At 41.0% G+C, this 12,922-nt stretch overlaps 1 protein-coding gene across 1 annotated transcript; it reads right to left on the bottom strand.

Annotated features, from left to right (window-relative positions):
• Nucleotides 1-5,328: 5,328 nt before the first annotated feature.
• LOC116389057 (centrosomal protein of 83 kDa) lies at nucleotides 5,329-12,060 on the bottom strand. Its single transcript, XM_031857462.1, has 20 exons — nucleotides 12,014-12,060; nucleotides 11,621-11,906; nucleotides 11,387-11,481; nucleotides 11,198-11,309; nucleotides 10,973-11,098; nucleotides 10,707-10,820; nucleotides 10,500-10,604; nucleotides 10,251-10,403; nucleotides 9,933-10,162; nucleotides 9,565-9,829; nucleotides 9,315-9,414; nucleotides 9,140-9,185; nucleotides 8,967-9,036; nucleotides 8,414-8,489; nucleotides 8,239-8,321; nucleotides 8,077-8,163; nucleotides 7,354-7,476; nucleotides 7,101-7,253; nucleotides 6,191-6,251; nucleotides 5,329-5,851 (listed from the first exon to the last, which is right to left on the bottom strand). Exons 1-20 carry the CDS (start codon nucleotides 12,058-12,060, stop codon nucleotides 5,652-5,654), a joined length of 2,532 nt encoding a protein of 843 aa, XP_031713322.1. The 3' UTR covers nucleotides 5,329-5,651.
• Nucleotides 12,061-12,922: the final 862 nt, after the last annotated feature.

Raw genomic sequence — 12,922 nt, 5'->3', positions numbered from 1 at the left:
TGCAGTAGAAAGACTGTTCCTTTTTTTACAAACAGTCAGTCTTACCTTTGTGAATCCCTCAGTGCTATATATTTATTCTTAATGCTTGTCGGCGGTTCCACCGGGTTGGATTCCTTCAGCTCAGACTGCAGCGGGGCCTCCAGCAGCGACCAGCCCACCGCAGACAGACCCAGATCCAGCTTCGCTGCCTCCTTCGACATGCAGTCGTAAGCTCCGACGAGAGGAGGAGAGCTCTGTGCCCGGCAGCAGCGTCTCCTCCTCCAGCCAGTGGCAGAGCTTACCTCGCTGCACCGACACCAGGCTGCTGGGGGCCTTGGCTGTAGTGCTGGGCCCGCTGGAGGGAAGGGTGGCACGGCAGAACCGGGACTGAGCGGGGAAGACTCAGATCCTGCTGCAGTAAAATGACAGGTTTTCTTACGGGATTCTGGTGCTTGGAAACACTACCCCCTTTGTCCACAGGGCTGCCAAAATCAACCCAAAATGAAAGTTTGCAGTAGCTTTAATATCTTTAATGGAGAACCTGAACCGGTGAACAATTAAGAGATTTATTTGTTAAAACAAATTGTTTCCTGTCCTGGATTTGAATTATCATTTAAATAGTGTTCCTAATTTTGACATTGGTGACAAAGCAAATTTGTGAATGTGGTTTTCACAATAGGTATTATTCTACATCAGATTAAGTTTAAAAAGTGAAATGTCAACTGTGTGTGTGTGTGTGTGGAAAAGGAAGCACAGGAAGAATCCATATTGAGAGTTAATTGCTGAACTCTGCAGCAGACCGATATGACTTATGCTAACAGAGATAAGAGCTCATGGGACAGAGGATGAGGGCGGGGCATGTGTTGCAGGATTTACTGTTGGGATAGTTATTCTGTAGTGATACTGCTGGATTGGCATCTGGAACACTGTAGAAAAAAAGATGCTTCAGGCACAATCTAGAGGCATTATGAGATGACATCTCCGCCCACAGCCCCCGCCCGCTTGGGAGGAATAATACCGGTCAAGTCACTCTGCAGATGAGGAGATCACTGTACTGGGATGAAGACTGGAATATACTCCATGTGCAAGTAGGGACAGCAGGATGATTTTTTACAACTTTGAACCAGGAAAGACATCTGAACATTGCTTTACTATAGCTTATATGAGAAATCCTTTTTTTCTAATTATGTAGTGTGCAGGGTTTTGCTACTAATTTTGTTACTCAAAGCTGAAACGTGTGATTCAAAATATCCAAGATGTTTTTGTGCCTTTGTGACTTTTTTTCTCTCTCCAAAACAATGGCTTTGATTGACTGAGGCAGAATCATGAGGGATATATCTCCAGCACTGAAAGCCAGAATATGTTTTCATAAGTCAAACTAATGATCTTCTCCACTGGGACCTCTGGGTTTCTACTTGTGGATGTTTTGAAATAGGCTCTGACAAACCTTCGGCACACTGTTGGCACCATGCCTTACTTACCATGATGAGGAGTACCCAGGTCAGCCTCTGTGGCAGTCTGTGCTGCTCTTCTGCTGTAAGGGTATGATTGAGGGCATCATGGTCATACTCTTCTTCTGGCTTCTGGTGCAGGTCCTTTTCACCAAACAACTAGAAGGTATGGTCTTAATTAAAGGATAGGTTCATTTTTTTTTGGTCTAAAACAATACGCACAGGCACATATTTACATTAATTGGTGCAATGTTTGTTTTCAATGTACATATGGGCATGTGATTTAAAACACTCCTTTGACAGTACTTTGATATGAAACATTGGGTCTATGCTTTCAGGGAAATGGGGTAAAATGGTATATGTTCTGTTTATGTAATCAAGGGTAAACAGTTTTTAAATTGGTGCCAACTGATTGATCTTATTATTCTCTTTTATGTCTACAGTTCACCTCCAAATTCTTCTTCTGGTCGGCCTGATCGTCTTTTGTCTGTGTTTGGTCCTGGGATGTATTCTGTGCTGCAGGACAAGTCAGATTTGTGCAGGAAAAGACAAACATCCTGTGACATCAGCACCATCTCCTGCTGAACCTGTGACCTTTACCCAGAACCCGCCTCCCTCAGCAGCGACGACAGCGTCCATGCAGCAATACGAGGAGCTGGATGTTGACATAGTGGAGTACCCCTCCACTTTCACCAGCCCTGCGCCTTCGGAGCGTGAATTTGCATCTCTGCCATTCTCTAAACGAGCTAGAGCTGCGTCTGAACAGAAGGCGCAGCCAAAGTCTTATTCTTCCCTGCGTCGCCTCAGCACACCACCACCAACATCACCCCTTTATAAACCCATTGATCACAGTCATGGTTCCCTGCCTATATTTCCCAAACTGGGTCTGTTGTCCAAAACATGTAAGGCTCTGCAGAGGCGCTGCATGGTGACGGGAGATAAGATATCTTATAATGAACACAACAGGCTCACCAGCCCCAGGGCTGTTTCTCCTTCTATGCCTGAAGAACCAATTCCACTGGCTCCGCTGAGCTATGGCTCCAGTGCCAGCTGCCAAATGCCAATATCACGGAAACCCTGCCTCCATTTCACTATGGCCTTCTCCTCAGAGCAGCAAACCCTGGCAGTCACTGTCCTGAACCTCACTGGGATGCTCCACAGACTGGTGGATGTGTCTGTGCTGGGCAGTCTGCCGCCTCTGTACCCCTGTCCCATACAGGCCTCTGCCCAAAGCAGCCTCAGTCCTGAGACCCACAGCCTGGTGCTGATTTTGAAGGTGAGCTCTGTGAAGGAGCTCCAGAAGTGTGTACTGAGAATATTCGTATACACACGAGACGCTCCCTGCGCGAGAGGCACCACGCTGGGTGAACTGGAGGCCGAATGTGGAGGAAGAGACTGGAGACCAGAGCATCCATTTCACCTCACAAAAGAGCTTAACACAAACAAGGGGAAGCTAAAAAAAAGGTTGGGAGGCCCCATGGCCAAAATCTGTTACTGGGCCCATTTTGGTCCCTCCTTTGAGCACTTTTACGACTTTGTTTTAAAAACCAGATGTGTAAACCAGGTTGTTTGTAATCCAGTTGAAAGGTTACCAGTTGAAATATCTGCTTAAACCAGCAAAAAGGGGAACACATGGAGACATAATTTGTTTTATATTGTTTTGCTTTTATGTGGTCTCTGTGGTCAGTACAATTCAACTTTTTTTTCCCCCTTTGGTGATTTATGTGATTTTTGTGCACTACAAGCTTCATTTCCTGTTTATTTAGGTTTCCCTCTCTGCTCTTTGACTGCAGAGTCTGATCTCACAGGATGCACTGATGTGTAAGGGGCTTAGCTGTCCTCCACAAATCTTCATTTTGCTTCAGTATCAGATTCTGGCCCATCGCATCAAAGCCACGGTCCTCAGAGCAGATAACCTCATTCACACGTTGGCAGCAACAGGTAAAACCAGCGTTTAACGTCACTTGAATTTGAAAAAGTGTGTATTTGATTTGGAGATCCCACAAGGACATCATGCATATAGAGGCATTATGCAAGCATGCGTGGGCAAAACCAAGTTTTGCTTTTCAGGGGGGCAGAGGTAAAGTAATTCCCTATGTTTGCTTTTAATGTTTCGGGGATTAAATGATGTCTTACAGAACTCGAATGCAGCAGGAGATCATCCCTTTTTTAATGACATTGTCGTTTAATCCCTCACTATTCAAAATCCTCAGGAAAACGTTCCAATCTCCTCTGGATCTCTGATATGACAGATGTAATCTTTGTTTGCATATAGCCTGTCAAGGCATTACTTCTATTGCAGACGTGTCCTGTATAAAGAGCCATTAGATTTTATGATATCTGTTTCATATACATTATGTTTACTTGGATAATTTCTTTTTGTTTTATATCAGATTCAAAAAGTATTTGTTTGTGCAAAGTGCATTTCTCTGGATAAAGACAGGGAAAATATATGTATTTTATGCATTTTAGCTCCATGTTTTACTTGATTAGATAAGATTAGATAGACTTTATTGTCCCGAAGGAAATTTGTCTTGGACACATACAGTATCTGCTGTTATAAAAATACAAAAATAACAGTGCATACATACAGTACATACACAGAGTGTCGCCAGTCCACATGCACACACATACAGTACCTACAGTACATGATCATACTTCATTGTGTATTCACAGTAGAAGAGGACAGTAAAAACATCTTTGGTTTCATTTTTTTCATAACTGGACAGTGCGCATAAACATTTTTGTGTGATGGGATTTTGATAAGTGTGTTATAGATCTATATAACTAATGCATAAACTCTGGTGGATTAGAAAGTGCTTGTCTGCAACTGTGAGGTCGGCAGCTTATAATACAGCAAGAAAAAAAAGATTTGACTTAAAACTAACAAAAGGGTATTTTATTTTGCTTTTTGATATGTCGACTGAAATTAGGACATTTGAATTTGATTCTTATCATTATACAATATACTGTTGTCCTGCCATTTACTGTTTCAAATTGAGTTTACTCATATTATAACAGTGGGGAACTTTCTCTTTCAAACTTCCATTTGAATCTTAGTAGTCATGTCTAATTGTTTATTCTACATTAGATTTCATCATGTTTGTATACCTGTGCACAGAATACCAGGTGGTGATCAATCTGCATCATAAAGGAGTTGTGATCAGCAGCAGAGAAACTGAAGGAGGGTCCCGTACTGTGTGGAATACATCTGTCCTTTTTGACCTGCCTCCCGGAGACATCAGTCAGCTGCCCCTCATGCTCGAGTTCATAATCGTGCAGGTAAAGATTGCTTTGGGAGCTCACAATCACAGCATAAAATGCATTTCTGTTGACAACTACATTTATTTGTAATGTAACCCTGCGAATTTCACATTCCTGCTCAAACTCAGGTCCCTTCAGAAGGTAAAGTTCTTGGTCGAGTCCTTATCGGAGCTGAGGGTGCAGATGCAGGACGTGCTCACTGGAGAGACATGTGCAGCCTTCAGGTGGAGCAGGCACACTGTACAACCTGAGGCTCTAAAAGATCTATTTGTAAATGTAAGTTCATAATTTGTAGGCGTATCACAGACCAATATATTTGTAAAACAGAAGTTTTTTAATGTATCTTTTACAATCTTGGTGATCTATTAAATATTTGGTCTCTGAACAAAGAAAAAACAAGACGATTAAACTGATCTTTATTTATAAATCTTGAAGAGTCACTCCAGTATTCAGTCTTTGTAACTAAAATACACTTAAAACGTCACATGATGCTCACAATACAATAGGAATAGGCATGTTTCTATTGTGATGTGAAATGTTAGTATTTTGTCCTCTTTTAAATCTGGGATGTGATACCGTTTCACTTTTTTTTTTAACATGCTCATTGTATTTTTGGTTTAGCACTCCACCATGTATCCCATTATTGAAGAGAAACCTCCTTTTCCAAAATATACATATACTCTCATGTGCATCTGTAATGATCGCCATATCATACAAATAAACACACACTTTTGTCTATAACAGCTTGGTGACTTTTAGTCAAACTTTTATCTGAGGTAAAAGCATCCACCAAGTTTAAATTATTGAAGTGAAGTTGTAAAATTTCATTTGAGTAAAAGGTTATAAGGCACAATGTTGGCTGGTGCAGCGCCCTGTAATTACTGGTCTAGGACTTTATTGCACTTTATAATAGTACATAGCAACTTTTGCCCAATGCAGGAGTCTTAACAAAACACATCATTTGTCCCTTTCCTCCTCTTCATCTTCATCAGGGCTACATATATCTACAAGCTCAGACAGGAATATTCCATCAGGATAGAAGGATGGTGGTCTTTTCTGCTGCAGGTCAATCTCATCTGAAAAGTGACGAGACTTGTCTGATAGTTTCTTTGCAGTAGGAGGGCAGTCCTGAATTGGTTGTTTGCACGTTAGTGTGGCTAAATCAGGAAAAATGGGGGGAAATAATTATACAAAGATTAATACTTCAAAATGTCATATCAATTTTGTATTTTTACACATGCAGAAGTTAGAAGGCCACGGAAAGCAGAAGAGAAATTAATAAAGATCGGGGACTTATCCACCAATAAAGTAGCTTGTTAGTTAATTTAACAATGTGCTCCATATTGTTTAGTCCACTGTATTTGTGGATATGTCCCTGTCTGAGATAAATACATCACTCCTATGGTTTTCCCAAAGGCTCCAAACCATAAACATGGCACAGATCACAGCACAGGTCTACATTAACGATTATTACACTGATTCATGTTTAACGTCACCTTGCAGCAGATTCTCATTTTTTGCCTTCAGATTGCAGATGTCTGCACTCAAAGATGACATCTGGCAGAGGAGAGAACGGTTTCAAATCTCTCGTTTCATCTTCATACTGTGTGATAAGACAGATGTATTCTCTATTTTTAATGAATGCTTTTTATAGCAGATTTTTGTCACATGTCACTTTCAAATAGCAGCTAAAAAATAAGTGCAAAAGAGGGCAACATCATTTTATTGTAAAGTGCAAATTGCTGTTTAGCATTTAGACCTTGATCTTTTGTCGCACAGTCTGTAGTATTTGCCATTCAGTTTTTATCAGCACTTAATACCATGAAGACTTTTGATACAGAGTTTATCATGTTGTGTCTGGATGTCACTGACAAGACCGTGACATACTGTAACTCTTTTCTATCCTCTTATCAATGAGTCAGATGTTCCAGCTGACCGGTTCACTCCTCATCTTTAAATCGGATTATTTAGAGTAGAAAGAGTCATATGTGAGATTATAGCTGAACTACGTTTTACATGGAGTTGAAGTGGTTGTGCAGCCAGGCTGACAGCACTCCCTGTGTGCTGTTTGTGCTTTGATTAAAGCAGAAGCTGGGATTAGTGCACATCCGTGTGTGTAATGAAGGAATGTGCGGGTAGGTCTGCTAATTTTGTGATATAATCTGTGTGCCGCGATTATGCCAGCAATGATATTAATTTGCATCAGTTGCAGTTGCTAATATGTTATTCATGAAACACGCAGACAGGCAAATACAGATGGTCTTTTGAGGTGGTGTGGTGGCTGGAGGTTGTAATGTTTATGTGTTAGTCATTTAGCTGTGGCGTAAAAAGCCTGTTTCTACTGTTTGTTTTTGGAGTTTCGACTCGGTAACCATTCCACTTGGTGCCATTTTAAGCCCTTACAACCTGTTGGCTCTGGTTGTGGAAGTTTTCCTCAGCATGAGCCTCTTCTTCCTGCTTTCCCTCCTCCCCTGTTGGCCAGTCACTGCCCTCCTCGTCCTCCTCAAACACTGGCATCAAACCAGAGCTCTGCTGCCAGATCCTCCAGTCCCCTGGATTCTGAATGAAAAAGAAAAACAAGATATTTCTGCACATATTCACAAAATAGTGAAATCTTTTTATCTTTATCAGTTTGTGTCTGTGCTGAGAGGTTCCTTACCCTCACAACTTTAGATGTTTGGGACCAGTCTTGAGGTGCGTAGGCTCCAGTCTGACCTGCTGCTGATCTGTTGTGAACCTGTCCCACCTCCTTTCTTTCTTGCCCCTTAAACAGACTCTTCAACTACACACATTACAAGATACAGTATATTCCTCCGAGGCATTTACAACAGGTATAAAACAAGTCTAGAAGCCCTACAGGACTATACTCAGGCACAACTGTGCTTTGAGCTAAATGCTAATGCCAGCTATGAATGTGCTCACACAGTGACAATATGAGGATGCGATGTTTACCTTTGTCAACCTCTCAGTTTAACGTGTTAGCATGCTAACATTTGCTTAATAGCTGTGATAAAAGAGGTACTTAAAACTTTTACTTAAGTAAAAAAGTACAAATGTTACAATCAAAACATTTTAAAGAATCAAAAGTAAAACTTGTCATTATGCAGAATGGGACATTTCAGAATCATTTATATTATATTATTTATAATTATTGATGCATTAATGTGTACATCACAATAGTGCAGCTGGTAAAGGTGGTGATTTTAATTACTTTATTTACTTCTTGGTTGCTTGTGAATTTCAGCAAAGTCATCAACGTATCTTCATACAACGGTTCGTATGATATATTGAACCAAAGTAGTGGACCGACAGGCGGACATTAACATCCATAGAGCCGTTGTTTTAAAAGAAAACCTGAAATCATGTTGGTATCAATATGTACCTGCTCAGTGACCATCCTCCTCTGCTGGTCCGTCTCTACATTAATTTTATCCTTCCTGCCTTCAACAGATGGTTTCTCGTCTTTAACCTGTAGACGAGGAGTATTTTATTATGTTCATCACCAGGAGGCCATCTTTAGAGGTGTTGTTTTTACAAACTTTACCGGGTAAAGCTGCCCCAGTGTTTGAAGCTTCTGGACTGACAGTGTTTCCTCCTCTGGCAGCTTGTTCGTCCCTCTCCTGCTGTCTGAAAACATGTGGAGAAAGAAGCTTCAGAGCTCAGCCAGTGAGGAAAATCAACTCACTATCTTCAGTTGTTTTTTTAAAGTTGAGTCCAACCTTCCAGCTGGGCCTTCAGTGAGTCAATGGTTGAGATATTTGCTTGGCCTCCACCATCTTGATCATCTTCAGAGGCCTTTTTTGTGAGCGTTCATGGGAAAGAAACATAATGAAGAAAGAAGAGATGTGCTGGTTAATCCCACATTCAATACACCTGCTGGGTCACAGTTGGTTACGCACAGATCTATGTTGGATTTGATTCATAAATCGATGAGATTGCATGTTTTGGGTATATAGCGACTGTACTTTGAGAGCAGAAATCTTGAGTTGAGCCTCATTTTTTCCCATCTCTCTCCGCCTTTCTGGACGCTTCAAAGCGTCTTCCCTATAACAGTAACAATGAAAACCTGTCCACATTCACACCTCTTAGTCTTTAAAACAACTAAGCATTCGTACATTTTTCAAAGAAGGCTTACTTTCCCCTCAGTTGCTTCTCTCTTTCTGACAGTTGTTGCTTCAGCCTTTGACCCTCACTTCTATGTATACATACCTATTAATCATTAACGTTAACTGTCAGTAGATACTCCATACACAAAATATTTACTCCAAATACCTGAGGGGCTTTGTTTTGGCTGCCGTGGGAGTCTGATGGCGGCTCCCATAACAAAGAGGATTGTGATAAGCTGATGAAGTGCAAACGATAAAGAGAAAGATCACAGAATTTCATTTTGAGCATTTTGCTGATGGTGCATTTTGAAAATGAAAATCTCATCAAAATCCACTCACACTGTCTGTGTTTCTGTGTCCTCAGTTTGAACTGAGGCTTCACCGCCTGAAAATACAAGGTCACAGCACTTTACTACCCCCTTGTGGTTAAGAATAAAAAGACATATGCTTAAAGAGTAATCTTGTTGAGAATATTTGCAGGTGCCACAGACTGCTAAGAAAGAAGTGCATTTACCTTTAACTTTATATCTGTGAAGCAGAGCCTGACTCCTGCTCCTCTCCAGCTCTCGTTTGCATGCATCAAGCTCAGTCTGTAGGAGTGAGTCTGATTCCTTCTGTTAAAAAACACATTGTTAAATAACTCCATTTGCCAGATGAATAGCTTCTGCTTGGAGCTGAAAGTAGATATTTTTTTTCATTTTTGAATGTAGATGCATCTAAATGAACTGATGTAGAATAAAGTTATTTTTAAGGGATGGTCTTACTTTGTTCCTGGAGTTGTTCCGTTTGAGCTCCTCTAGCTCCTCCTGTGTGGACTGCAGTGTCAAAGCCACCTTTTGCCATTTCTCTGCCCAGTGTGAGGCCGCAGCTTTTAGTTCCCCGATGCTCTGGACTCTCACTGCATCTTGTTTTCGATGTTCCTCCTCTTGCAGTTGTTGCTTCTCCCTCTTCTCGGGGACCTCAGCCTCCAAACACTGGCACAGATCTTGCAGTTTCTGTTTCTCTAATTCCAAAACTCCCAAAGATTCCCTAGATCATTTTTCATTTTTTTTAAAAAAGACAAGGAAATTGTAATATATTATAATAAGTTTTTCTTCAAATATTGAAGAATAGTGCTTGTTCAACATCTCACCTAAGCTGGCGGCACTTTTCTTTCATCTTCTCTAACTCATCATGTCCACCTTCATTCATTTTAATCAACAGTTCTTCTTTTTCTCTGATCAGCTGAGATCGTTCTGCCTCCACAGCTGTGATCTGTTTGGAGCTGGTGACCCTCTCTGCCGTTACCTCCTGTAGCTGAGACTGTGATGTTTTCAGTTCCTGCTTAATCATTTCCAGCTCACATGTCAGCTTTTCATTTGCCTGGCGTAAAGACACAACAGGGATCATTTAATAAAGAACTCAGAAAAAGTGAAATTTAACAAAAATATGTCCACTTCAGGCTTTTAACCTCTCTGAGAGCCTTGTTTTCTCCCTTCATCATAACAGTTTCCTGATCCTGTTTGTTGTTTTGAGGCTCAGTGTAACAACCCTCAGAACTTTGTTGGGCTGTCTGCAGCTGCAAGTCCAGGACATGGGCCCTCTGGTGCAGATCTGCTTTCTCCTACACATGCAAAGATAAGCTAGTGATGATACCAATACATTATATTTTGATTTTAGATATGTCAGATGTTGTAGTTGAAGATTATATATAAGATACCTGGATCAAGAGATCTTTGTGAGACAGAGCCCCTGTCAGCTTGGCCTTCAGTTCCTTTACATTATCCTCCATCTTAAGCACATGAGTCGACAAGATGGCTTTATCCTGGGAAGATTGAAAGACCATTTCCAAGATGTAATCCCTATTACAACATTTCAAATGTACCTGTAGGATAAGGTAATACTGAGTCAGAGACAGGAAACTGACCAGGCACGCTTGACTGATCTTGTTGTTAGCTTCAATCAGCTGTTCTTGCACTTCAGACTGATTCTGTCTTTTTTGATTCATCTCCTCTCTTTGATTCAACAGCATCCTCTGTGTCTAAGTACACAGAAACAAAACCACAGAGCATAAACGTGTAAGTATGGAACAAAAAGAAAATGGCTGTACAACAGACAACTGCAGTGTAACTTTGTGATTTTGTCGAAAGAGAATCAACAGTAAATATATATATTATATATTTTTAAACTGACCTCTGTAGAAGTCTGGAGTTTCTGGAGGGCCTGGTTGTGTTCTTCTTCTTGTGTCTTTGCCCTCGCCTCAGCATCTCTCACAGCCGCTCTCAGCTTGCACAGCTCTGTGTCAACCTTCTGCCTCTCCTGAATTTAAATGTAAAAGCAGTGTTTGGCAAACAAACATGACAAATAATACATTATTTAGAACATAGATCTATTTTCTTAAACAAGAAGCTTACACACCTGTCTGTTAAAGTCTTCTTGACTCATTGGTATTGTTTCGGTTGGTTGATCACTGCTTCCTCCCTTCAAAGTACATCTCATTTGCATGAGGTCCTTCTCCAGCTGTAGGACCCTTGTGAGTGAATTTTGCAGAAGGACTTTCAATATTTTCTTAAGTGTTTAAAATTCCATGTCTTTTGCGGCACTTACTTATCATGAAGCTCTCCGCGTTTCCGGCCCTTTTCAAACTGTGATAATTTAGCTGCCTCCTTCTCCTGCACAAGAGCACCAATTGTTTCTGACAGCTGTTGTGAAACACATTAGTGCAAAAAGAACCCGATGCTGTGGTCAGATGAAACACGAAGCAAACCTCTTTTCATCACAGAATAGATTACATAATTTGTTTACATAGACATTTTAAATTACTTTTTTCTTTAAACTTACCTTGTGTTTCATGTCAAGCAGTTGTGCAGTAGTTATGTTGTAGCTCAGCTGTGAATTTCTGGTCCTCAGCCGGTCCAGCTGAGTGTCTAAACGCTCATGAGCATCCTGCAGCCAATGCACCCCTTCTGCTTGTCTAAAGCTGCTTTCACCTCGGGCAGCCCTTAATTCAGCCCGTGGATATGGAGGAAAGGTTCGTGTAGCACCCTCAGGCACCAGATGGGACAATGACTGCCACTTCCTCAGACTTGGGTCATTCTGTCTGAAGCCACCGGCACTCCCAGATGTGCTGGAATACATTCAGTTTATCAGCAATAACTTCTTACACCACCCTTGCTTGCAAATTAATATTACTGTGACTCTGTCACTTAAAAACTCTATAAATCTCCCCCTCACCTTGTGCTGACTTTGGACAGGAACTCTGTCCCAGAGACAGTTGCCATACCACACCATGCTGAGGTCTAAGAAAGAAAAAACGAATAAATTAAACATTTATACTTTGATCAACATGTTCTACCAGATAAAAAATACAATATCTAGGTCTTACCTGAGCTGTAAAGCGTGATTTAGTGTCCCACATATCAAGGTCAGAGGTAAGGGAAAATGGACTTGAACTTCTGTATGAGGGTCTAAACATATTGGGGTGTCTTCCTAGATCTGAGTTATCTCTTCCCTTTGTATGGGAGAGGTTACAGTCCTCATCTGCCCACGTGTCAGCCCAAGCTTCAGGGATAGGTTTTCACACAAAGGTGACAGTTTGAGGTGTTTGGCTATTCTTGGATCATGCGTCTTCATATTTCCACTGTTTGCTTGATGGTAAACAACTAGTTTTAACACTGCATGATTATTACAATGTGTTTGTGATCTACAGATTTATTTTCTGTTATTATAAATAGGTTAATCACACCCTTTACCATATCTAAATACAAAAACAAAAGTGTATTCACGTACAGTACCTGGTGCAGAAATCCTCTCCTCTCCACCCTCTGCCTATAAGACTCACACAGCTTTGATTGCAAGCTTTTCCATGGTAACCTATGTACACAGGAGGCAGTGAGGTGGGTGTGTCATGTGCTAATAACACTTCTGGGATAGTCTCCACATGATCTCACTCAGTCTGCTGACTGGTTGTTAAGAACATCTCACAAACAGTGATCTTAACACTCATAGCTTATAGCCTACATCTGATTCATTATTTATGACAGGGAATGTGTCTGGATTAATTATTATTTACTTTGGGAACACAGAAAGAATAAAGGATGCTCTTAGGTATGTGATTTTCAAAGATTTTTAAAGGGAAAAGCA

Source organism: Anarrhichthys ocellatus, unplaced genomic scaffold (genome assembly GCF_004355925.1).
Source record: "Anarrhichthys ocellatus isolate YVR2014 unplaced genomic scaffold, GSC_Weel_1.0 scaffold2, whole genome shotgun sequence".
Taxonomy (NCBI): domain Eukaryota; kingdom Metazoa; phylum Chordata; class Actinopteri; order Perciformes; family Anarhichadidae; genus Anarrhichthys; species Anarrhichthys ocellatus.
The sequence above is the reverse complement of the archived record's forward strand: the minus strand, read 5'-3'. Positions and strand labels throughout refer to the sequence as shown.

Coding starts and splice junctions, on each gene's coding strand:
- LOC116389057 (XM_031857462.1), bottom strand. CDS start 12,060: ATGGCAACTGTCTCTGGGACAGAGTTCCTGTCCAAAGTCAGCACAAG. Junction 11,099..11,197: donor AAGAAGACTTTAACAGACAG/GTGTGTAAGCTT, acceptor ATTTAAATTCAG/GAGAGGCAGAAGGTTGACAC. Junction 10,163..10,250: donor AAAACAAGGCTCTCAGAGAG/GTTAAAAGCCTG, acceptor TCTTTACGCCAG/GCAAATGAAAAGCTGACATG.